At 45.2% G+C, this 25,736-nt stretch overlaps 1 protein-coding gene across 1 annotated transcript; it reads left to right on the plus strand.

Annotated features, from left to right (window-relative positions):
- Positions 1–22: 22 nt before the first annotated feature.
- Positions 23–17,051, plus strand: mmp21 (matrix metallopeptidase 21). The gene is made up of 9 exons (XM_082964995.1): positions 23–748; positions 2,690–5,660; positions 6,947–7,099; positions 7,499–7,638; positions 9,396–9,537; positions 11,453–11,582; positions 13,001–13,128; positions 15,001–15,173; positions 16,243–17,051. Exons 1-9 carry the CDS (start codon positions 596–598, stop codon positions 16,552–16,554), a joined length of 4,302 nt encoding a protein of 1,433 aa, XP_082821121.1. The 5' UTR covers positions 23–595; the 3' UTR covers positions 16,555–17,051.
- The last annotated feature ends 8,685 nt before the right edge of the window (positions 17,052–25,736 follow it).

Consider the following 25,736-nt stretch of genomic DNA (forward strand, 5'->3'; position numbering starts at 1 on the left):
GAATTTGTTCTTAACTGACTTGCCTAGTTAAATAAAGGTTAAATAAAAAAATAAAAAAAGGTGCATACTTTGAGAATTGAGCATGATGAATTTAATTATTGAAAATAAATAGTGAACAATTAGTCCACGACTATAACAATATGTTTAAATGGTGATTATTGATAATTATTGATTATTTATGGCCGTTATTTTTTTTAATCCAGCTGTGAGGAGAGACGCGCGCCATGCGTTCCAAACAGGTGTGTTGTTTTCCCGCCCTTTACTGTCGGGATGAAAGGCCAACAGTTAAAACGCCCCGTATCCATTAGTAACCAGTGAAGCGTTACTCACGTTTGGCCGACATTTTAATTTAGCAGCCCCGTGTTTACCTTTCGCAGCTGAGCGCGTATTGCGAGTCAAAGGGCCATCTATAGGTGTACTTTATTAAAGTGTCGATACTCTGTAAACTTCAAAGTGTGTCACGTTAAAAGGGCGTAACTTTGGAAAGGAGACTTACATTTAGTTGAGGTTTAAGATTCGCTCTTCAGTGGGTCATTATCTGTCTCTCTCACCCCAGCAAACTGACCCGTGTCAAGACCACACCGCGACAACTACGATGCTGATTTTACTCCAGCTGATAAATGTATTATTGTTGACCAGCATTGGCTCCACTGATGCTGAGAAACTCTTCCACAGTCGGGATCATTCCGATCTACAGATCCCTTCCTCTCACCAGGCTGAGCTCATAACAGACAAGGATAATGCTGAGGTAAAACTGTTTTTTTCTCTCTCTCTCTCCAAGTGATCAGTATTTTATTAGGTGCAAATGTGATGTTCAGTTATTCAATATATGGCAGATCATACTGTCTGGCAGATTATACATTCACAAGGTCAGAGATGCCGATGTAGTTGTCCATAATGGTTAAGACTGCTTATGATGGATATTCTAATATCTTCAGTAGCGGTTATAAAGGCTTTATGGATGTTAACATAAGTGTGTGGGTTTAACCCCATTACAAGACATGGAGGGTGTTCTGCACCAACATGGTTTAAATCCATTTATTTTATTTCACCTTTATTTAACCAGGTAGGCCAGTTGAGAACAAGTTCTCATTTACAATTGCGACCTGGCCAAGATAAAGCAAAGCAGTTCGACACATACAACAACACAGAGTTACACATGGAGTAAAACAAACATACAGTCAATAATACAGTAGAAAAATAAGTATATATACAATGTGAGCACATGAGGTGAGATAAGGGAGGTAAAGGCAAAAAGGCCATGGTGGCAAAATAAATACAATATAGCAAGTAAAACACTGGAATGGTAGATTTGTAGTAGAAGATAGTGCAAAGTAGAAATAGAGATAATGGGGTGCAAAGGAGCAAAATAAATAAATAAATACAGTAGGGGAAGAGGTAGTTGTTTGGGCTAAATTATAGATGGGCTTTTAGATTAGACCTAATCTAGATTTTGTACATCTACGTTCATAGTTCATCAAAGATGTGTTGCACCACTTCATTTTAAGACTGGATTAGTTCATCTAAAGGTTAAATCACTAAACTATGATCAGTGATACGTGTCCTAATGGATTCACCATAGCAATATGTTGTAATTCTATGGAAACAAACCAGAACTGGTCATTGCTAGCTAGCCAGCAAAGTGACTTTTCACTTCAGGCTAAGGATGAAATTAATTGCACTTTTCTGTCAAATGACTTTAATGGACATGATAAACCACAGGAGATAAAATTCTTAATCACAAAGAAAATAAAGGACATACAAATGACTTTTAAACAGTGGCAGTTTAGATTTAATCCCAAAACTGAATTTAAATTCGTTTTTAAAACAATGGAGCAACAAGATTACATTTGATCTTGGTTTGATTTCTAAATTAAATTCAGTGTAGAAGAAGTATTAGATTGAACTATGATTATTGAAAACGAGGTTTAAAGTTCAGTGCAACAACATTACTAGATAAACCTTGATTAAACCCAGTTTAAGAGTTAATTCATGTTGGTGCAATCCACCCTGAGTGAATCAAATAGAATCAAACTAAAAATGGGCCAAAGGTCATAAGAGTGTAAACTACATACCTGATAGCATACCAGACTAGAGGAATGTTATCTATACAGACTGGTACCCAGACTAGTGGAATGTTATCTAAACAGACTGGTACCCAGACTAGTGGAATGTTATCTAAACAGACTGGTACCCAGACTAGTGGAATGTTATCTAAACAGACTGGTACCCAGACTAGTGGAATGTTATCTAAACAGACTGGTACCCAGACTAGTGGAATGTTATCTAAACAGACTGGTACCCAGACTAGTGGAATGTTATCTAAACAGACTGGTACCCAGACTAGTGGAATGTTATCTAAACAGACTGGTACCCAGACTAGTGGAATGTTATCTAAACAGACTGGTACCCAGACTAGTGGAATGTTATCTAAACAGACTGGTACCCAGACTAGAGGAATGTTATCTAAACAGACTGGTACCCAGACTAGAGGAATGTTATCTAAACAGACTGGTACCCAGACTAGAGGAATGTTATCTAAACAGACTGGTACCCAGACTAGAGGACTGGTACCCAGACTAGAGGAATGTTATCTAAACAGACTGGTACCCAGACTAGGTTATTACCCGTCAGCTGCTCTAGAGGTGTTAGTTCTACAAGCTGTTTCAACTACATGCCATATTTCCAGCTATTTCTCTCAAGGTATGGCTTCATAAGACCAGTGAACTGGGAGGAGCTCCAGTTTGAAGAATCAACAGGCATTTCTAACGATGAAGACTTTCCTGGGGAGGAAGACCTATCTGGGATACAGGAGGGAGACTCATCGTTGTCATGTGTAGACACTGATGATGATGATGATGAAGACTCTCCAAATCCCACTGAAAGCCAAGCCTTCATCTCAGCTCTCAGAGAGTTCCAGAAGGTATCCGGCCTGTCTGTCACAGGGCTGTTTGATGACGCCACCAAGGCTGCCATGAACAAGCCTAGGTGTGGGGTTCCGGATAAGGAGACTGATGATGCTACTGATGAAGTACACAACTCCACCAGCTCAGCACTTGGAATCAACACCGCCACCTCGCTAACTAACAACACAGACACCTCAGAAGACTCTAACAGTACATTCAGTGGTGTTTTAAATGGCTCTGCTACTGATTACATATTGGACAATAACATATTCACTGGCATTTCTAATGGGACTGATGGAAACTATACAGAGATTGCCAATACATTCAGTGACATTTTTAATAGCACTCTTAGTACCTACAAACATGATATATCTGCCAGTAGCACAACAGAATATTACGACCCAGTAGGTGATACTCTCAATGATTCTGCTATAAACGACACAGAGAATAACAGCAACACACAGAGTCACACAGTGAACGACCCTACCAGTCCTACTGACAGACCTCATCGGAGTCCTCTTCCTACCACTGCTACTGACAGACCTCATCGGAGCCATCCTCCTACCACTGCTACTGACAGACCTCATCAGAGCCCTCCTCCTACCACTGCTACTGACAGACCTCATCAGAGCCCTCCTCCTACCACTGGTACTGACAGACCTCATCGGAGCCGTCTTCCTGCTACTGACAGACCTCATCAGAGCCCTCCTCCTACCACTGCTACTGACAGACCTCATTGGAGCCCTTCTCCTACCACTGCTACTGACAGACCTCATCGGAGCTCTCTTCCTGCTACTGACAGACCTCATCGGAGCCCTCCTCCTACCACTGGTACTGACAGACCTCATCGGAGCCCACCTCCTATCACTGCTACTGACAGACCTCATCGGAGCCCTCTTCCTGCTACTGACAGACCTCATCGGAGCCCTTCTCCAACCACTGGTACTGACAGACCTCATCGGAGCCCTCCTCCTACCACTGCTACTGACAGACCTCATCGGAGCCCTTCTCCTACCACTGCTACTGACAGACCTCATCAGAGCCCTCTTCCTACCACTGCTACTGACAGACCTCATCAGAGTCCTCTTCCCACCATTGCTACTGACAGATCTCATCAGCGTCAGAGCCCTCCGCCTACCACTGCTACTGACAGACCTCATCGGAGCCCTCTTCCTGCTACTGACAGACCTCATCGGAGCCCACCTCCTATCACTGCTACTGACAGACCTCATCGGAGCCCTCTTCCTGCTACTGACAGACCTCATCAGAGCCCTCTTCCTACCACTGCTACTGACAGACCTCATCAGAGCCCTCCTCCTACCACTGGTACTGACAGACCTCATCGGAGCCCACCTCCTATCACTGCTACAGACAGACCTCATTGGAGCCCTCTTCCTGCTACTGACAGACCTCATCAGAGCCCTTCTCCTACCACTGGTACTGACAGACCTCATCGGAGCCCTCCTCCTACCACTGCTACTGAGAGACCTCATCGGAGCCCTTCTCCTACCACTGCTACTGACAGACCTCATCAGAGCCCTCTTCCTACCACTGCTACTGACAGACCTCATCAGAGTCCTCTTCCTACCATTGCTACTGACAGACCTCATCAGCGTCAGAGCCCTCCTCCTACCACTGCTACTGACAGACCTCATCGGAGCCCTCTTCCTGCTACTGACAGACCTCATCGGAGCCCACCTCCTATCACTGCTACTGACAGACCTCATCGGAGCCCTCTTCCTGCTACTGACAGACCTCATCAGAGCCCTGTTCCTACCACTGCTACTGACAGACCTCATCAGAGCCCACTTCCTGCTACTGACAGACCTCATCGGAGCCCACCTCCTATCACTGCTACTGACAGACCTCATCGGAGCCCTCTTCCTGCTACTGACAGACCTCATCCAAGCCCTCTTCCTACCACTGCTACTGACAGACCTCATCAGAGCCCTCCTCCTACCACTGGTACTGACAGACCTCATCATAGCCCTCCTCCTACCACTGGTACTGACAGACCTCATCAGAGCTCTCCTCCTACCACTGGTACTGACAGACCTCATCGGAGCCCTTCTCCTACCACTGCTACTGACAGACCTCTTCAGCATCAGAGCCCTCCTCATACCATTGCTACTGACAGACCTCATCAGAGCCCTCCTCTTACCACTGCTACGTTCAGACCTTTTCAGAGCCCTCCTACCACTGCTATTGACAGACCTCATCAGCATCAGAGCCCTCCTACCACTGCTAATGACAGACCTCATCAGAGCCCTCCTCCTACCACTGCTACTGACAGACCTCATCGGAGCCCTCCTATCACTGCTACTGACAGACCTCATCAGAGCCCGCTTCCTGCTACTGACAGACCTCGTCAGAGCCCTCCTCCTACCACTGCTACTGACAGACCTCATCGGAGCCCTCCTCCTACCACTGCTACTGACAGACCTCGTCAGAGCCCTCTTCCTGCTACTGACAGACCTCGTCAGAGCCCTTCTCCTACCACTGCTAATGACAGACCTCATCGGAGCCCTCCTCCTACCACTGCTACTGACAGACCTCATCGGAGCCCTCCTCCAACCATTGCTACTGACAGACCTCATCAGAGCCCTCTTCCTACCACTGCTACTGACAGACCTCATCAGCATCAGAGCCGCGTGGCCTCACTGCTGTCCAAGCGGAGGCAGAAGAGACATGTGGGGAGACGTGCATGGGGAAACATGGCCTTCTCCAAAATGGTGCTGAAGTGGAGGCTGATAGGTGAGAGTTACTATGAGTCTGAAAAGGTAGTGTTACTATGAGGCTGATAAAGGAGGGTTACTCTGAGGCTGATATGTGAGGGTTACTATGAGGCTGATAATGGAGGGTTACTGTGAGGCTGATAAGGGAAGGTTACTATGAGGTTGACAAGGGTGTGTTATTTTGAGGCCGATAGGTGAGGGTTACTATGAGGCTGATAAGGGAGGGTTGCTATGAGGCTGATATGTTAGGGTTACTATGAGGCTGATAATGGATGGTTAATATGAGGCTGATAATGGATGGTTAATATGAGGCTGAAAAGGGAGGGTTACTCTGAGGCTGATAGGTGAGGGTTACTATGAGACTGATAAGGGAGGGTTACTATGAGGCTGATAATGGAGGGTTACTATGAGGCTGATAGGTGAGGGTTACGATGAGGCTGATAGGTGAGGGTTACTGTGAGGCTGATAGGTGAGGGTTACTATGAGACTGATAGGTGAGGATTACTATGAGGCTGATAATGGAGGGTTACTATGAGACTGATGGGTGAGGGTTACTATGAGGCTGATAGGTGAGGGTTACTATGAGGCTGATAGGTGAGGGTTACTATGAGAATGATAGGTGAGGGTTACTATGAGGCTGATAATGGAGGGTTGCTATGAGACTGATGGGTGAGGGTTACTATGAGGCTGATAGGTGAGGGTTACTATGAGGCTGATAATGGAGGGTTACTATGAGGCTGATAGGTGAGGGTTACTATGAGGCTGATAGGTGAGGGTTACTATGAGAATGATAGGTGAGGGTTACTATGAGGCTGATAATGGAGGGTTGCTATGAGACTGATGGGTGAGGGTTACTATGAGGCTGATAGGTGAGGGTTGCTATGAGACTGATAGGTGAGGGTTACTATGAGACTGATAATGGAGGGTTGCTATGAGACTGATGGGTGAGGGTTACTATGAGGCTGATAGGTGAGGGTTACTATGAGGCTGATAGGTGAGGGTTACTATGAGAATGATAGGTGAGGGTTACTATGAGGCTGATAATGGAGGGTTACTATGAGGCTGATAGGTGAGGGTTGCTATGAGACTGATAGGTGAGGGTTACTATGAGTTGTTGTTTGTTGAGCTATGAAGAAATAGAAGAGATAAATACATACAAAGCTTCAGTACATGGTATGTGGGTGGACCCAGGAGTTAAACACACAATCCTGGTATTGCAAGCACCGTGCTTTACCAACTGCGCCATACAGGACCAGAGTCATGTCATATTCAAGAGAGTGTGTGCTGGCCTTTGTTCATTTCTAGGAGAGGGTTACAGCAGTCAGCTGACCATACAGGACCAGAGACATATCATCAGCCTGGCCTTCAGGATGTGGAGCGAGGTGTCTCCTCTGGACTTTGTAGAGGACACATTCTCTCCCCTGGAGTTTGTAGACATCAAACTGGGTTTTGGCACAGGTGGGTCTCGTATTAGCCTGGCTACCAGTCCGTTTCTGCTAATATACCTATCCTTACCAGTCCCTGTAATGCAATGACACAGAGTACAAGGACTGGAATGTTAACAAAAACAGACTGGTACCCAGTCGTGTCTCTCATCCCTTGGTTTAGACAATATTACCTGTGTATTTGGGATGAATGGAATGTTATGAACAAATTGCATCTACTCTAGCCTGTTCCCAGATCTGTATATGCTGTCTTGTTGCCAGCTGGTAGGAAAGCACAAACAGGTCGTGGACCAGTCTTTCATTATACTATATCTTCCCTGAAAAGTTGTCTTTTAAAAAAAAATATCTTTACATTTAGTAGAGGCAATGACGATAGATAGTGTGTCCTTTTCGTTGTGTGTCAACCATGCAGGGAGACACTTGGGATGCAACCAGAAGTTTGATGGTACTGGACAAGAGTTTGCTCACGCCTGGTTCCTGGGAGACGTTCACTTTGATGACGATGAACATTTTACTGCACCTAACACTGGCAGTGGTATCAGCTTGCTCAAAGTGAGTTTGGGACAGGATGTTTTGATTCAAACATGATGGTATCTGTAATATCTGATGGACTTGTGATTTGTGTTGTACCTGCCTGCCTTCCCTGTGTTCATTTATAAGACAAACTACATTCATGTAAATATTAGAAAACCCAGAAAACCTCAGGGCTGAGTGAGAACTATCAGGTAGGAGACAGGTAGCCTAGTGGTTAAATGTCAGGGCTGAGTGAGCACTATCAGGTAGCCTAGTGGTTAAATGTCAGGGCTGAGTGAGAACTATCAGGTAGGAGACAGGTAGCCTAGTGGTTAAATGTCAGGGCTGAGTGAGGACTATCAGGTAGGAGACAGGTAGCCTAAATGTCAGGGCTGAGTGAGAACTATCAGGTAGCCTAGTGGTTAAATGTCAGGGCTGAGTGAGAACTATCAGGTAACCTAGTGGTTAAATGTCAGGGCTGAGTGCGCACTATCAGGTAGCCTAGTGGTTAAATGTCAGGGCTGAGTGAGAACTATCAGGTAGCCTAGTGGTTAAATGTCAGGGCTGAGTGAGCACTATCAGGTAGCCTAGTGGTTAAATGTTAGGGCTGAGTGAGCTCTATCAGGTAGCCTAGTGGTTAAATGTCAGGGCTGAGTGAGCACTATCAGGTAGCCTAGTGGTTAAATGTCAGGGCTGAGTGAGAACTATCAGGTAGCCTAGTGGTTAAATGTCAGGGCTGAGTGAGCACTATCAGGTAGCCTAGTGGTTAAATGTTAGGGCTGAGTGAGCTCTATCAGGTAGCCTAGTGGTTAAATGTCAGGGCTAAGTGAGAACTATCAGGTAGCCTAGTGGTTAAATGTCAGGGCTGAGTGAGCACTATCAGGTAGCCTAGTGGTTAAATGTCAGGGCTGAGTGGGGACTATCAGGTAGGAGACAGGTAACCTAGTGGTTAAATGTCAGGGCTGAGTGCGCACTATCAGGTAGCCTAGTGGTTAAATGTCAGGGCTGAGTGAGAACTATCAGGTAGCCTAGTGGTTAAATGTCAGGGCTGAGTGAGCACTATCAGGTAGCCTAGTGGTTAAATGTTAGGGCTGAGTGAGCTCTATCAGGTAGCCTAGTGGTTAAATGTCAGGGCTGAGTGAGCACTATCAGGTAGCCTAGTGGTTAAATGTCAGGGCTGAGTGAGAACTATCAGGTAGCCTAGTGGTTAAATGTCAGGGCTGAGTGAGCACTATCAGGTAGCCTAGTGGTTAAATGTCAGGGCTGAGTGAGCACTATCAGGTAGCCTAGTGGTTAATGTCAGGGCTGAGTGAGAACTATCAGGTAGCCTAGTGGTTAAATGTCAGGGCTGAGTGAGAACTATCAGGTAGCCTAGTGGTTAAATGTCAGGGCTGAGTGAGCACTATCAGGTAGCCTAGTGGTTAAATGTCAGGGCTGAGTGAGAACTATCAGGTAGCCTAGTGGTTAAATGTCAGGGCTGAGAGAGAACTATCAGGTAGCCTAGTGGTTAAATGTCAGGGCTGAGTGAGCACTACCAGGTAGCCTAGTGGTTAAATGTCAGGGCTGAGTGAGAACTATCAGGTAGCCTAGTGGTTAAATGTCAGGGCTGAGTGAGAACTATCAGGTAGCCTAGTGGTTTGGCCAGTACCTGAAAAGTGAATGGTTTGAGTCCCCAAGTCGACTAGGGGAAAAATCTGTCAGTGTGCCCTTAGTCAAGGTACTTAACCCTAATTGCTCCTGTAAATTAGTCAAATGTAATTAACCCTGAATACTACCGTTGTTTTTCCATCTGTCAGGTGGCAGTGCATGAGATAGGCCATGTCCTGGGCCTGCCTCACATCTACAGGACTGGTTCCATTATGCAACCCAGTTACCTGCCCCAGGAATCAGGCTTCGAGATAAACTGGATGGACAGGAAGGCCATACAGCACCTCTATGGTAGGAGAGAGCCACTGTATGTGAAAGTTGTGGAACAATTACCACCTAGTGGACAAAACAGGAATATACAGCCTGCCTACCTACCTATACCTGCTTACCTACCATCTATCTGTCTGTCTGTCTGTCTGGCTGCCTGGCTTCTACGGGACTGTAAGGTTCAACACATCGGTCTGTTTCCTTCTAGGGGGCTGTAAGGTTCAACACATTGTCTGGTCTGTTTCCTTCTAGGGGGCTGTAAGGTTCAACACATTGTCTGGTCTGTTTCCCTCTAGGGGGCTGTAAGGCTCAACACATTGTCTGGTCTGTTTCCTTCTAGGGGACTGTAAGGTTCAACACATTGTCTGGTCTGTTTCCTTCTAGGGGACTGTAAGGTTCAACACATTGTCTGGTCTGTTTCCTTCTAGGGGACTGTAATGTTCAACACATCGGTCTGTTTCCTTCTAGGGGACTGTAAGGTTCAACACATTGTCTGGTCTGTTTCCCTCTAGGGGACTGTAAGGTTCAACACATTGTCTGGTCTGTTTCCCTCTAGGGGACTGTAAGGTTCAACACATTGTCTGGTTTGTTTCCCTCTAGGGGGCTGTAAGGTTCAACACATTGTCTGGTCTGTTTCCCTCTAGGGGGCTGTAAGGTTCAACACATTGTCTGGTCTGTTTCCTTCTAGGGGGCTGTAAGGTTCAACACATTGTCTGGTCTGTTTCCTTCTAGGGGACTGTAAGGTTCAACACATTGTCTGGTCTGTTTCCCTCTAGGGGACTGTAAGGTTCAACACATTGTCTGGTCTGTTTCCCTCTAGGGGACTGTAAGGTTCAACACATTGTCTGGTCTGTTTCCCTCTAGGGGACTGTAAGGTTCAACACATTGTCTGGTCTGTTTCCCTCTAGGGAGGTTCAACACATTGTCTGGTCTGTTTCCCTCTAGGGGACTGTAAGGTTCAACACATTTTCTGGTCTGTTTCTCTCTAGGGGGCTGTAAGGTTCAACACATTGTCTGGTCTGTTTCCTTCTAGGGGGCTGTAATGTTCAACACATTGTCTGGTCTGTTTGCCTCTAGGGGGCTGTAAGGTTCAACACATTGTCTTGTCTGTTTCCTTCTAGGGGGCTGTAATGTTCAACACATTGTCTGGTCTGTTTCCTTCTAGGGGGCTGTAAGGTTCAACACATTTTCTGGTCTGTTTCCCTCTAAGGGGCTGTAAGGTTCAACACATTGGTCTGTTTCCTTCTAGGGGGCTGTAAGGTTCAACACATTGGTTTGTTTCCCTCTAGGGGACTGTAAGGTTCAACACATTGGTCTGTTTCCTTCTAGGGGGCTGTAAGGTTCAAAACAGTGTCTGGTCTGTTTCCTTCTAGGGGACTGTAAGGTTCAACACATTGTCTGGTCTGTTTCCCTCTAGGGAGGTTCAACACATTGTCTGGTCTGTTTCCCTCTAGGGGACTGTAAGGTTCAACACATTGTCTGGTTTGTTTCCCTCTAGGGGGCTGTAAGGTTCAACACATTGTCTGGTCTGTTTCCCTCTAGGGAGGTTCAACACATTGTCTGGTTTGTTTCCCTCTAGGGGGCTGTAAGGTTCAATACATTGTCTGGTCTGTTTCCCTCTAGGGAGGTTCAACACATTGTCTGGTTTGTTTCCCTCTAGGGGGCTGTAAGGTTCAATACATTGTCTGGTCTGTTTCCTTCTAGGGGGCTGTAAGGTTCAATACATTGTCTGGTCTGTTTCCTTCTAGGGGGCTGTAAGGTTCAACACATTGTCTGGTCTGTTTCCCTCTAGGGGGCTGTAAGGGCCAGTTCAACACATTGTCTGGTCTGTTTCCCTCTAGGGGGCTGTAAGGGCCAGTTCAACACATTGTCTGGTCTGTTTCCCTCTAGGGCACTGTAAGGGCCAGTTCAACACATTGTCTGGTCTGTTTCCCTCTAGGGGGCTGTAAGGGCCAGTTCAACACAGTGTTTGACTGGATCAGGAAGGAGCGAACCCAGTACGGTGAGGTGGTGATCCGTTTCAACACCTACTTCATGAGGGACGGTTGGTACTGGCTCTATGAGAACAGGTAAAAATGGACAAATAATGACAATCTTAAAGTTGACCTTTCCGTTAGTCAGCACCTCTTCAACGACTTCGGGTGTGTGTCAATTAATTCCTACAGACCAACAACTATATATGTATATTTTGAAAACAATGAGATAGACTTCATTATAAAAAGTATGGAAAAGAGGTTGAAATATTTATATATATATACAGTACCAGTCAAAAGTTTTTGAACACCTACTCATTCAAGGATTTTTGTTTAGTTTTACTATTTCCTATGTTGTAGAATAATAGTGAAGACATCAAAACTATGAAATAACACATATGGAATCATGTGCCAACTTGAGGCCTGTTATTGTGAAGTGGAAACCTCTAAGAGTAATAACGGCTAAGCCGCAAAGTGGTAGGCCACTCAAGCTCACAGAACGGGACCAGCGAGTGCTGAAACACGTAAAAATCGCCTGTCCTTGGTTACAACACTCACTACCGAGTTCTAAACTGCCTCTGGAAGCAACATCAGCACAAGAACTGTTCTTCAGAAATGGGTTTCCATGGCCGAGCAGCCACACACAAGCCTAAGATCACCATGCGCAATGTCAAGCGTCGGCTGGAGTGGTGTAAAGCTCGCCACCATTGGACTCTTAAGCAGTGGAAACGCGTTCTCTGGAGTGATGAATCACGCTTCACCATCTGGCAGTCCGACGGACTAATCTGGGTTTGGCGGATGCCAGGAGAACGCTACCTGCCCCAATGCATAGTGCCAACTGTAAAGTTTGGTGGAAGAGGAATAATGGTCTGGGGATGTTTTTCATGGTTCGGGCCCCTTAGTTCCAATCAAGGAAAATCTTAACGCTACAGCATACAATGACATTCTAGATGATTCCGTTCTTCCAACGTCATGGCAACAGTTTGGGGAAGGCCCTTTCCTGTTTCAGCATGACAATGCCCCCGTGCACAAAGCGAGGTCCATACAGAAATGGTTTGCTGAGATCGGTGTGGAAGAACTTGAAGGCCTGTACAGAGCCCTGACCTCAACCCCATCGAACACCTTTGGGTTGAATTGGAACGCCAAATGCGAGCCAGGCCTAATCGCCCAAAATCAGTGCCCGACCTCACTAATTCTAATGTGGTTGAATGGAAGTCAGTCCCCGCAGCAATGTTCCAACATCTAGTGGAAAACCTTCCCAGAAGAGGGGAGGCTGTTATAGCAGCAAAGGGGGAACCAACTCCATATTAATGCCCAGGGTTTTGGAATGAGATGTTGAACGAGCAGGTGTCCACATACTTTTGGTCATGTAGTTTATGTACAATTACATTCATTATGTTGTATACACATTCCCAAAAATATAAAGATAAACATCTGCATTTTTCAAAATGCACGTAAGTATATGGTTCTTCATTGAGAAGGTTCAAATCATTCCTCTCTCTGTATGAGGACAGGACCAACCGAACCCGCTATGGTGACCCGGTGGCTCTTCAGGTGGGCTGGCACGGCATACCCACCGACGGGGTAGACGCATGTGTTCACGTGTGGAACAGGAACACTGATGCTGTCTACTTCTTTAAAGGTAATGGAACTGACTACAGTAAACCTCTATCTCTCTCTGTCTCTCTCTCTCTTTCTCTCTCTGTCTGTCTCTGTCTCTCTCTCTCTCTGTGTCTCTCGCTCTCTCTCTCTCTCTCTCTCTCTCTCTGTCTATTTGTCTTGACTGTGTTTCCATCTGTTAGAGGCTTGAGTCTCCCTCTTGACTGTGTTTCCATCTGTTAGAGGCTTGAGTCTCCCTCTTGACTGTGTTTCCATCTGTAGGAGGCTTGATCTCCCTCTTGACTGTGTTTCCATCTGTTGGAGGCTTGAGTCTCCCTTTTGACTGTGTTTCCATCTGTTAGAGGCTTGAGTCTCCCTCTTGACTGTGTTTCCATCTGTTAGAGGCTTGAGTCTCCCTCTTGACTGTGTTTCCATCTGTTGGAGGCTTGAGTCTCCCTCTTGACTGTGTTTCCATCTGTTAGAGGCTTGAGTCTCCCTCTTGACTGTGTTTCCATCTGTTAGAGGCTTGAGTCTCCCTCTTGATTGTGTTTCCATCTGTTGGAGGCTTGAGTCTCCCTCTTGACTGTGTTTCCATCTGTTAGAGGCTTGAGTCTCCCTCTTGACTGTGTTTCCATCTGTTAGAGGCTTGAGTCTCCCTCTTGACTGTGTTTCCATCTGTTAGAGGCTTGAGTCTCCCTCTTGACTGTGTTTCCATCTGTTGGAGGCTTAAGTCTCCCTCTTGACTGTGTTTCCATCTGTTAGAGGCTTGAGTCCCTCTCTTGACTGTGTTTCCATCTGTTAGAGGATTGAGTCTCCCTCTTGACTGTGTTTCCATCTGTTAGAGGCTTGAGTCCCTCTCTTGACTGTGTTTCCATCTGTTAGAGGCTTGAGTCTCCCTCTTGACTGTGTTTCCATCTGTAGGAGGCTTGATCTCCCTCTTGACTGTGTTTCCATCTGTTGGAGGCTTGAGTCTCCCTCTTGACTGTGTTTCCATCTGTTAGAGGCTTGAGTCTCCCTCTTGATTGTGTTTCCATCTGTTAGAGGTTTGAGTCTTCCTCTTTACTGTGTTTCCATCTGTTAGAGGCTTGAGTCTCCCTCTTGAATGTGTTTCCATCTGTAGGAGGCTTGATCTCCCTCTTGACTGTGTTTCCATCTGTTAGAGGCTTAAGTCTCCCTCTTGACTGTGTTTCCATCTGTTAGAGGCTTGAGTCTCCCTCTTGACTGTGTTTCCATCTGTTAGAGGCTTGAGTCTCCCTCTTGACTGTGTTTCCATCTGTTAGAGGCATGAGTCTCTTTCTTGACTGTGTTTCCATCTGTTAGAGGCTTGAGTCTCCCTCTTGACTGTGTTTCCATCAGTTAGAGGCTTGAGTCTCCCTCTTGACTGTGTTTCCATCTGTTAGAGGCTTGAGTCTCCCTCTTGACTGTGTTTCCATCTGTAGGAGGCTTGATCTCCCTCTTGACTGTGTTTCCATCTGTAGGAGGCTTGAGTCTCCCTCTTCACTGTGTTTCCATCAGTTAGAGGCTTGAGTCTCCCTCTTGACTGTGTTTCCATCTGTTAGAGGCTTGAGTCTCCCTCTTGACTGTGTTTCCATCTGTTAGAGGCTTGAGTCTCCCTCTTGACTGTGTTTCCATCTGTTAGAGGCTTGAGTCTCCCTCTTGACTGTGTTTCCATCTGTTAGAGGCTTGAGTCTCCCTCTTGACTGTGTTTCCATCTGTAGGAGGCTTGAAACCCTCTTGACGTTCAACTCTGGCTGTAAATCGTTATCCAGACCTACTCTATCATATGGCTGTTTTAATTGATTATTTTTAGTTTCGTTTTTTTTAAGCGATTTGAAATGATCTCTGTTATGAAAATATCTATCGAAGTTGAATAAATATACAGTATTTTTTATGTATATCTCCTTGTGTACGCTAGGCACCCAGTACTGGAGGTATGACGATGACAATGACCAGGTGTTGACAGTGGACCCTGAAGGACACCTCTACCCTAGACTCATCTCTGAGGGGTTCCCAGGGGTGCCCAGTCCTATAGACACAGCCTTCTATGACAGGAGGGACTACCACATCTACTTCTTCAAGGGCACTTATGTAAGTCATTAACATATCGTTGATTAGCCATATGTCATTAACATATCGTTGATTAGCCATATGTCATTAACATATCGTTGATTAGCCATATGTCAGTAACATATTGCTGATTAGCCATATGTCATTAACATATTGTTGATTAGCCATATGTCATTAACATATTGTGGATTAGCCATATGTCATTAACATGTTGTGGATTAGCCATATGTCAGTAACATGTTGCTGGATTAGCCATATGTCATTAACATATTGTTGACTAGCCATATGTCATTAACATATTGTGGACTAGCCATATGTCATTAACATATTGTTGACTAGCCATATGTCATTAACATATTGTGGACTAGCCATATGTCATTAACATGTTGTGGATTAGCCATATGTCATTAACATGTTGTGGATTAGCCATATGTCATTAACATGTTGTGGACTAGCCATATGTCATTAACATATTGTTGACTAGCCATATGTCATTAACATATTGTGGACTAGCCATATGTCATTTGCATATTGTGGATTAGCCATATGTCATTTGCATACTGTGGATTAGCCATATGTCATTTGCATATTGTGGATTAGCCATATGTCATAAACATGTTGTTGATAAGCCATATGTCATTAACATATTGTGGATTTATGTTTTATGTTCTTTATTAATCTCCTTCCTGTTTGTTTTTCATTTATCTGCCTGATTTGGTTGTTTAAATGCAAAGTGTTTAGTGATTTTAAAAGCACTTTAAATAAAGATTAATTTGTTACATTTGAAATGTTCCTCAGCAGATCTCTCACCATAAAACCAGTTCTGTAAAGGCTACATCATCCTCCACAGAGTTTAAACATTCCTCCTTTAGGGGAAGGGGAAAAAATGCATGAATCAGTTGTTAAAACACGACACGTGAAAATATTGTGTTCCTCAGAAAATCCCCGTCGGAGTTGTTTGTTTTGATAAATTTATGATTTTCCATCTTGTTGTTTAGTACATTTATCACCAGCCTCATACATTTTTTTCAGCAGTTCTTTATTTTGTTCTTCCTCCTGTCATCTAAATATGTAAATATGTTCCTTACAGGTGTATGTGTTCGACGTGACAGCCAACAGCTTGGCCCCAGGCTTCCCAAGGAAGATCACAGCTGTGTTCCCAGCAGTAACGTCTGGGGATCACCCGGGCGGTAACATAGACGCCGCCTACTTCTCCTATACACACAACGCTGTCTTTCTGTTCAAGGATACACAGTTCTGGAGGGTGGTGGGGAGAAGCAGAGACCGCTGGAGGAGACCGTCGCTGCCACGCAACGGCCTGCTGCCACGCAGGAAGGTGGAGGAACAGTGGTTTGACATTTGTAACGTTCACTCCTCGGCTCTGAAAGTGGCCCGTCGCTGAGAGGGGGGGCTATGAGGGAACTGTGGGATTAGGGGATCCTGGACCGAGATCGGTCTGCACTCTTACCAACTCCAAACATGACACTGAGTGAGGAGCACAGACTGGCCCTGTGGCTATGACAACAGAGTACCCAAAGTGACCGCTGGTTGACTAGGAATCTGACTTATATCCATTATATTATAAGATGTATTAGTCTACAACACATTTCATTCATTATGATAACTATTGTTAACTATTATCAACCTTATACATGTCAACAATATATATTTAGTTGTTTCAAAGACATTGTTGTTATTTTAATAGTTTACACATAGGTTGTTGAAGACAATAATGCCTTTTGGAATGTTCTTTCTTATTTTTTTCTATGTTGTAAACGTTTTATTTATATAAAATCAGTTGTATTATATGGACTGAATTTAATTGACAAAAACAAACTCTGAAAACGCAGTTTTTTATTAGGCTGAGATCAGAAACATGTTCCCTATTAAAGATTTGTAACAACCACAAAAAATGCTGCTGTTGTCTTTGTGTGATTGGCTTCATTTATCAATACCACAGAACACATTCTGGAATGATTGATTTGTGAAATCTCTGTGGTAACAGCAAATTCTAAACACGGGGATATTTGTTTTCTGGTAAAATAATCAATAGGATGGCTGATTTTGTAAGATTTTATAAAGTTAAAATTGTCATTTGAATATCACTGTTTCACTTTTTAGTGCCATTAAACTCTGTCTCTATTCAAACTGTTTTTTTTAGCAAGTATTCCTGCACAATACAGAAGGTAGGGTTAGCCGTATATTCAATTTATCACCATTTTTATGGAATTACTTTTGTGCCTTTATTATCAAGCAAACCTTTTGAATTCGAGAACAAAATTGTTAGTATTGCAAACAAAAAATAATGATATTGAAGCAAAACATGAACTCACACTACATTGTCAGGTGTCCAAGTAAAGGTCGGTGTTTGAAAGCAACTTGGAATCGAAGAAAGCACCGAAACCACTGAAAAATCTGTGGAATCTCGCATTTTACGATACACAAGTTGAAAAACCACGTAATCAAACGAAGGTTTCGGACGGTCATTGATCACGTGATAATGCTACCTTGAAACGAGCATCGGTACGTTGTGTTCGGATCAGTAGTGCTTTGAAAACTGCATCGGAGATCCTGTATCAATCGTCCCATCACTAGGGATCGCCATCACCACAGCAGCCTAACTACAACGGCTTGGCGATGATGTGTAGCTCAGACTCCAAGCCAAACTCTACAGAGTCCAGCCCCTGGATACTTCATCTGTAGCCCTCTGCTTCATCTGGTCCATTTTCATTCCCCTCCTGGATCCTTCATCTGTAGCCCTCTGCTTCATCTGGTCCATTTTCATTCCCCTCCTGGGTCCTTCATCTGTAGCCCTCTGCTTCATCTGGTCCATTTTCATTCCCCTCCTGGGTCCTTCATCTGTAGCCCTCTGCTTCATCTGGTCCATTTTCATTCCCCTCCTGGGTCCTTCATCTGTAGCCCTCTGCTTCATCTGGTCCATTTTCATTCCCCTCCTGGATCCTTCATCTGTAGCCCTCTGCTTCATCTGGTCCATTTTCATTCCCCTCGTGGGTCCTTCATCTGTAGCCCTCTGCTTCATCTGGTCCCTTTTCATTCCCCTCCTGGATCCTTCATCTACAGCCTTCAACATCATCCGGTATGAACATCCTTTTCTGACTGAAATATGATTCTCTCAAGGTTGCTTTGATGTCCAAAAGATTTCAAATCGTAATTTTGTGATATGTAACTTTTAAGTTGCATATAATTGAACATATCTACATCGGTCAGTCCAAAATTATTTTTGAATTACGTCACGGAAATACATGTATTTCCTGTCACGGTTTCTATGCATTTCCTCAATAAATATTCTACAAACATTTCAATGTTTTGTCCTCAATTTGAACTCCACTGTGAACACTAGTATGCCAGAGAGTAGCACTTAAATGTGAATACTGGTGTAGGCTTCAGCTACAGGGCTAGGAGTAGAGGTGGTTCAGAGAGAACACAAGGCTTCAGCTACAGGGCTAGGAGTAGAGGTGGTTCAGAGAGAACACAAGGCTTCAGCTACAGGGCTAGGAGTAGAGGTGGTTCAGAGAGAGACAAGGCTTCGGCTACAGGGCTAGGAGTAGAGGTGGTTCAGAGAGAACACAAGGCTTCAGCTACAGGGCTAGGAGTAGAGGTGGTTCAGAGAGAGAACACAAGGCTTCAGCTACAGGGCTAGGAGTAGAGGTGGTTCAGAGAGAGAACACAAGGCTTCAGCTACAGGGCTATGAGTAGAGGTGGTTCAGAGAGAGAACACAAGGCTTCGGCGACAGGGCTAGGAGTAGAGGTGGTTCAGAGACAACACAAGGGCTACATCCCACTTCTCCACCCTTCTCCTGAAGTGTGCACTTGAACACACCTAGGATAGGTGTGGATGCATTGGCAGGAAGGAGTTTCCAGCATTGCTAAATCCATGCAAGTAGGTGTGTGGGTGCACACTTTGGGAGAAGGGTTGTGAATCGAGATGTAATTCACTCAGTAGCATGACTTTTAGGTCAAACTCATATTGGTTCTGCCTATGAGGAGAATCAGTGCCAAGTAATGACTTGTATTGACTTGCAACCATAGAGTTTGATACTGTGCTTTTACATCTGCATTGCTTGCTGTTTGGGGTTTTAGGCTGGGTTTCTGGCTGATGTAAAAGGGGCTTTATAAATAAATGTGATTGATTGACTGTAGACACTATCTACCTCCATGCTTCTGACCATATAGTTAGATACTGTAGATAGATACTACCTCCATGCTTCCAACCATAGAGTTAGATATTATAGATACTATCTACCTCCATGCTTCCAACCATAGAGTTAGATATTATAGACACTATCTACCTCCATGCTTCCAACCATAGAGTTAGATATTATAGACACTATCTACATCCATGCTTCCAACCATAGAGTTATATATTATAGACACTATCTACCTCCATGCTTCCAACCATAGAGTTAGATATTATAGACACTATCTACCTCCATGCTTCCAACCATAGTGTTAGATACTGTAGATAGATACTACCTCCATGCTTCCAACCATAGAGTTAGATACTGTAGATAGATACTACCTCCATGCTTCCAACCATAGAGTTAGTTATTATAGATACTATCTACCTCCATGCTTCCAACCATAGAGTTAGATACTGTAGATAGATACTACCTCCATGCTTCCAACCATAGAGTTAGATATTATAGATACTATCTACCTCCATGCTTCCAACCATAGAGTTAGATACTGTAGATAGATACTACCTCCATGCTTCCAACCATAGAGTTAGATATTATAGATACTATCTACCTCCATGCTTCCAACCATAGAGTTAGATACTGTAGATAGATACTACCTCCATGCTTCCAACCATAGAGTTAGATATTATAGATACTATCTACCTCCATGCTTCCAACCATAGAGTTAGATACTGTAGATAGATACTACCTCCATGCTTGCAACCTCCACCTCCTATCTATCCAAGTAGCAGTAGGACTACCTAATACAGGATACCAACCTCCACCTATCTATCCAAGTAGCAGTAGGACTACCTAATATAGGATACCAACCTCCACCTCCTATCTATCCAAGTAGCAGTAGGCCTACCTAATATAGGATACCAACCTCCACCTCCTATCTATCCAAGTAGAAGTAGGTTTACCAGGGAATTTATTGAAAGTTCCCGGAATTTTGCAACCCTAATCAAAATACACTGTTTTGCAATGGTCTACAGTAGCCTCAACAGCACTCTGTAGAGTAGCACCATGGTGTAGCCGGAGCACAGCTAGCTTCTGTCCTCCTCTGGGTACATTGACTTCAATACAGAACCTAGGAGGCTCATGGTTCTCACCCCCTTCCATAGACTTACACAGTAACTGTGACAACTTCCGAAGGATGTCTTCCAACCTATCAGAGCTCTTGCAGCATGAACTGACGTTGTCCACCCAATCAAAGGATCAGACAATTAATCTAGTACTGAAAGCATAAGCTACTGCTAGCTAGCACTGTAGTTCATAAAATGTGGTGAGTAGTTTGCTCAAAGAGAGAGAAAGACACTAGTTGAACAGTTTTGAACAAAGTAGCAAGAGAGAGAGTAACTCTTTTTCACTTTCAGTTTCACTTACTTAGCTAGCAAATGCAGCTAGCTTATTTAGCCTACTTAAACACCCTGCTCAAACAGAGAGATGCTACGTTAGCTAGCTGGCTATGACTATTCAAAACGACACTGGAACTCTTCCAAGTCGAGGTAAGTGGGAGTAGACGTAGCAGTGAAAAGTGGAGTGAGATCCTCGTTGACCCTCCGGAGGACCTTGAACGGCCCCCACAAACTGGGGGCTCAGCTTCTTACAGGACAGGCAGAGTGGGAGGTTCCTGGTGGAGATCCAGATGCGATCACCAGGATGGAACACGGGAGCCTCACTGCGGTGGTGATCCGCTTGCTCCTTCTGGCGGCGGACAGCACGCTGGAGCCTCATGTGGGCATTGTTCCAAACCTCTTCTGCTCGCCTGAACCAATTGTCCACTGCAGGAGATTTGGTCTGGCTCTGGGTCCACGGAGCCAGGGCTGGTTGATAACCCAGAACACACTTGAAGGGAGTCAGCCCGGTGGAGGAGTGACGCAATGAATTCTGAGCATACTCATCCCAGGGAATAAATCGGGCCCACTCCCCCTGCCAGTCTTGGCAGTGACTCCTCAGGAACCTCCCCAGATCCTGGTTTATCTTCTCCATCTGCCCATTAGACTGAGGCCGGTCCCCGGAAGTGAGGCTGACCGTGACTCCCAGCTTCTTCGTGACGTGATTTAGGGACCACGATTGGAGACGATGTCCTCCGGAAGGCCATAGTGCCAGAAGACCTGCTGGAACAGTGCCTCAGCGACCTGGAGAGAGGTAGGGAGACCAGAGAGAAGGATAAAACGCCAGGATTTAGAGAATCTATCCACAGCCACCAAAAGGGTAGTAAAAACCATCAGAGGAGGGGACATTAGTGACAAAATCAATGGACAGATGAGACCAGGGAAGCTGAGGCACGGGAAGGAGTTTCCCTGCTGGAGCATGTGGGGGAGATTTAGTTTGGACACATACCGAACAGGAGTTGACGTAGCGAGTGACGTCCTGCTCCAAGGTGGGCCACCAGTATTTTCCGGAGATAGATTGAATAGTGCGGGTGATACCTGGATGTCCAGCGACAACAGCTTTGTGCACCCAGGTCAGCAGCTGATTCCTTATCCCCGTGGGAACGTAGGTGTGCTCAGGAGGACAGGTAGTGATTGCGGGTTCCCTCTCCAGGGCCTGGCGAATGTCCATATCTACGTCCCAGACTACAGGGGCTACGACTCGAGAGGGCGGAATTATGGGTACACTGAGGGCAGGAACCTCTCCTGAATCGTAGAGACGGGACAGGGCATCGGCTTTGGTGTTCTTTGAACTTGGGCGATATGTCAGAGTGAAGTCGAATCTAGTGAAAAAAGGTCCCACCTTGCTTGTTGAGGGTTCAGCCGCCCCGTCCGTATGTACTCCAGGTTCCGATAGTCGGTGAGGATGACGAATGGGTCCTTGGCGCCCTCCAGCCAGTGTCTCCACTCCTCTAATGCCAACAGATACAATTTCTGTGGATTACCTTGTCGCTGGGATAGGACAGCCCCCCATCAACCACTTCTGAAGAGTCCACCTCCATAAGGAACGGCAGCGTAGAATCTGGGTGTTTGAGCAACAGGGTGGAAAAATCCCTTCAGTAGGTGGAAGACTTCATTGACTGCAGGACTCCACCCCAATTTATGGAGATCACCCTTGAGAGGAGAGGCTATAGAGCTAAAGTTTTTGATGAAACGGCGGTAGAAGTTGGCAAACCCCAAAAACCATTGTAACCCCTTTATGGTGGTTATTATTTATTTCACCTTTATTTAACCAGGTAGGTTAGTTGAGAACAAGTTCTCATTACAACTGGGACATGGTCAAGATAAAGCATAGCAGTGTGACACAAACAACACAGAGTTACACATGGAATAAACAAACGTATAGTCAGTAACACAATAGAAAAAAATATATACACAGTGTGTGCAAATGAGGTAAGATTAGGGAGGTAAGGCAATAAATAGGCCATAGTGGCAAAGTAATTACAATTGAGCAATTAAACACTGGAATGGTAGACGTGCAGAAGATGAATGTGCAAGTAGAGATACTGGGGTGTAAAGGAGCAACAACAACAAAAATAACAATATGGGGATGAGGTAGTTGGGTGGGCAATTTACATATGGGCTATGTACAGGTGCAGTGATCTGTGAGCTGCTCTGACAGCTGATGCTTACAGATAGTGAGGGAGATAAGTGTTTCCAGCTTCAGTGATTTTTGCAATTCGTTCCAGTCATTGGCAGCAGAGAACTGGAAGGAAAGGCGGCCAAAGGAGGAATAGGCTTTGGGGGTGTCCAGTGAAATATACCTGCTGGAGTGTGTGCTACGGGTGGGTGCTGCTATGGTGACCAGTGAGCTGAGATAAGGCGGGGCTTTACCTTTACCTACCACTAGGAGCACAGCCTCTGGTTGAGCGTCTTCCTGTTTGCTTATGGCTCATCGGTTTGTGGTGGTAAATAGGCGGCTACGAATAATATAGATGAAACTCTCTCTCGGTAGATAGTGTAGTCTACAGCTTATCATGAGATACTCTTCCTCAGGCGAGAAAACCTCAAGACGTCTTTAGATTTCGTGCACCAGCTGTTGTGTACAAGTATACATAGACCCTCACCCCTTGTCTTACCAGAGGCCGCTGTTCTATCATGCCGAAAAAGCTCAAAATCCTCCAGCTGTATGTTATTCATGTCGTCGTTCAGCCACGACTCGGTGAAACACAAGATATTACAGTTTTTAATGTCCCGTTGGTAGGATATACGTGCTCGTAACTCGTCTATTTTATTATCCAATGATTGTACGTTGGCTAATAGGACCGATGGTAAAGGCAGATTACCCACTCGCCGTAGGATCCTTACAAGGCACCACGACCTTCGTCCCCCGATATCTCCGTCTCTTTCTCCTGCCAATGACGGGGATATGGGCCTTGTCGGGCTTCTGGAGTAAATCCTTCCCGTCCGACTCGTTAAAGGAAAAAGTATTCCTCCAGTACAAGGTGAGCAATCGCTGTCCTGATATCTAGAAGCTCTTTTCGAGTCATAAGACACGGAGGCAGAAACATTATGTACAAAAATGAGTTACAAATAACGCGGGGGAAAAAAAACCACACACAATAAGAACAATTGGTTAGGAGATCGTAAAACGGCAGCCATCTCCTCCTCCACCGTTATCTTGTGTGTGTGTTTATATATCACAAAACACCACCACACATTGACTCATCAATATGTTAGTTGAGAAGCACTCTATTGATTAATTCCCCTCATCTTGACACATTAATCTCCTGTTGGGTCTCAGATAACTGGTAGTGCTGCTCCAGGTGCTGCTCCATCCAGGTGCTGCTCCATCCATAGGCTTTATTAATAAAGTGAAGTAGAAATCAATTACAGAGCAGAGAGAGAGAGAGAGAGAGAGAGAGAGGAGAGAGAGAGAGAGACAGAGAGGAGAGAGAGAGAGAGAGAGAGAGAGAGAGGAGAGAGAGAGAGAGAGGAGAGAGAGAGAGAGACAGAGAGTGAGAGAGAGAGAGAGAGGGGGGGGGGGGGGAGAGAGAGTTACGTACTGGCATGGTAATTGGAGCCGCGCCGTGTCTGGAAAACCTGCTTTCAACCAGCATACAAATCAATTTACTGATTAATATATTTTTTCTGTTGAGAATATGCTCATTTCCTGAGGCAATATGTGGTGGTGCTTTGTGATATATAAACACACACACACACACACACACACACACACACACACACACACACACACACACACACACACACACACACACACACACACACACACACACACACACACACACACACACACACACACACACACACACACATATACAGTGGGGGGAAAAAGTATTTGATCCCCTGCTGATTTTGTACGTTTGCCCACTTACAAAGAAATGATCAGTCTATAATTTTAATGGTAGGTTTATTTGAACAGTGAGAGACAGAATAACAACAAAAAAATACAGAAAAACGCATGTCAAAAATGTTGTAAAATGATTTGCATTTTAATGAGGGAAATAAGTATTTGACCCCTCTGCAAAACATGACTTAGTACTTGGTGGCAAAACCCTTGTTGGCAATCACAGAGGTCAGACGTTTCTTGTAGTTGGCCACCAGGTTTTCACACATCTCAGGAGGGATTTTGTCCCACTCCTCTTTGCAGATCTTCTCCAAGTCATTAAGGTTTTGAGGCTGATGTTTGGCAACTCGAACCTTCAGCTCCCTCCACAGATTTTCTATGGGATTAAGGTCTGGAGACTGGCTAGGTCACTCCAGAACCTTAATGTGCTTCTTCTTGAGCCACTCCTTTGTTGCCTTGGCCGTGTGTTTTGGGTCATTGTCATGCTGGAATACCCATCCACGACCCATTTTCAATGCCCTGGCTGAGGGAACGAGGTTCTCACCCAAGATTTGACAGTACATGGCCCTTTGATGTGGTGAAGTTATCCTGTCCCCTTAGCAGAAAAACACCCCCAAAGCATAATGTTTCCACCTCCATGTTTGACGGTGAAGATGGTGTTCTTGGGGTCATAGGCAGCATTCCTCCTCCTCCAAACACGGCGAGTTGAGTTGATGTCAAAGAGCTCCATTTTGGTCTCATCTGACCACAACACTTTCACCAGTTGTCCTCTGATTCATTCAGATGTTCACTGGCAAACTTCAGACGGGCATGTATTCTTGAGCAGGGGGACCTTGCGGGCGCTGCAGGATTTCAATCCTTCACGGCGTAGTGTGTTACCAATTGTTTTCTTGGTGACTATGGTCCCAGCTGCCTTGAGATCATTGACAAGATCCTCCCGTGTAGTTCTGGGCTGATTCCTCACCGTTCTCATGATCATTGCAACTCCACGAGGTGAGATCCTGCATGGAGCCCCAGGCCGAGGGATATTGACAGTTCTTTTGTGTTTCTTCCATTTGCGAATAATCGCACCAACTGTTGTCACCTTCTCACCAAGCTGCTTGGCGATGGTCTTGTAGCCCATTCCAGCCTTGTGTAGGTC

The sequence above is a fragment of the Salmo salar genome, chromosome 18 (genome assembly GCF_965601325.2).
Source record: "Salmo salar chromosome 18, fSalSal1, whole genome shotgun sequence".
NCBI classification, from domain to species: Eukaryota; Metazoa; Chordata; class Actinopteri; order Salmoniformes; family Salmonidae; genus Salmo; species Salmo salar.

Excerpts from the sequence above, each read along its gene's own strand:
- mmp21 (XM_082964995.1), top strand. The coding sequence starts at position 596 with ATGCTGATTTTACTCCAGCTGATAAATGTATTATTGTTGACCAGCATT. Across the intron at positions 7,639-9,395 it reads GTGGTATCAGCTTGCTCAAA|GTGGCAGTGCATGAGATAGG; the intron begins GTGAGTTTGGGA and ends TCCATCTGTCAG. Across the intron at positions 15,174-16,242 it reads ACTTCTTCAAGGGCACTTAT|GTGTATGTGTTCGACGTGAC; the intron begins GTAAGTCATTAA and ends TGTTCCTTACAG.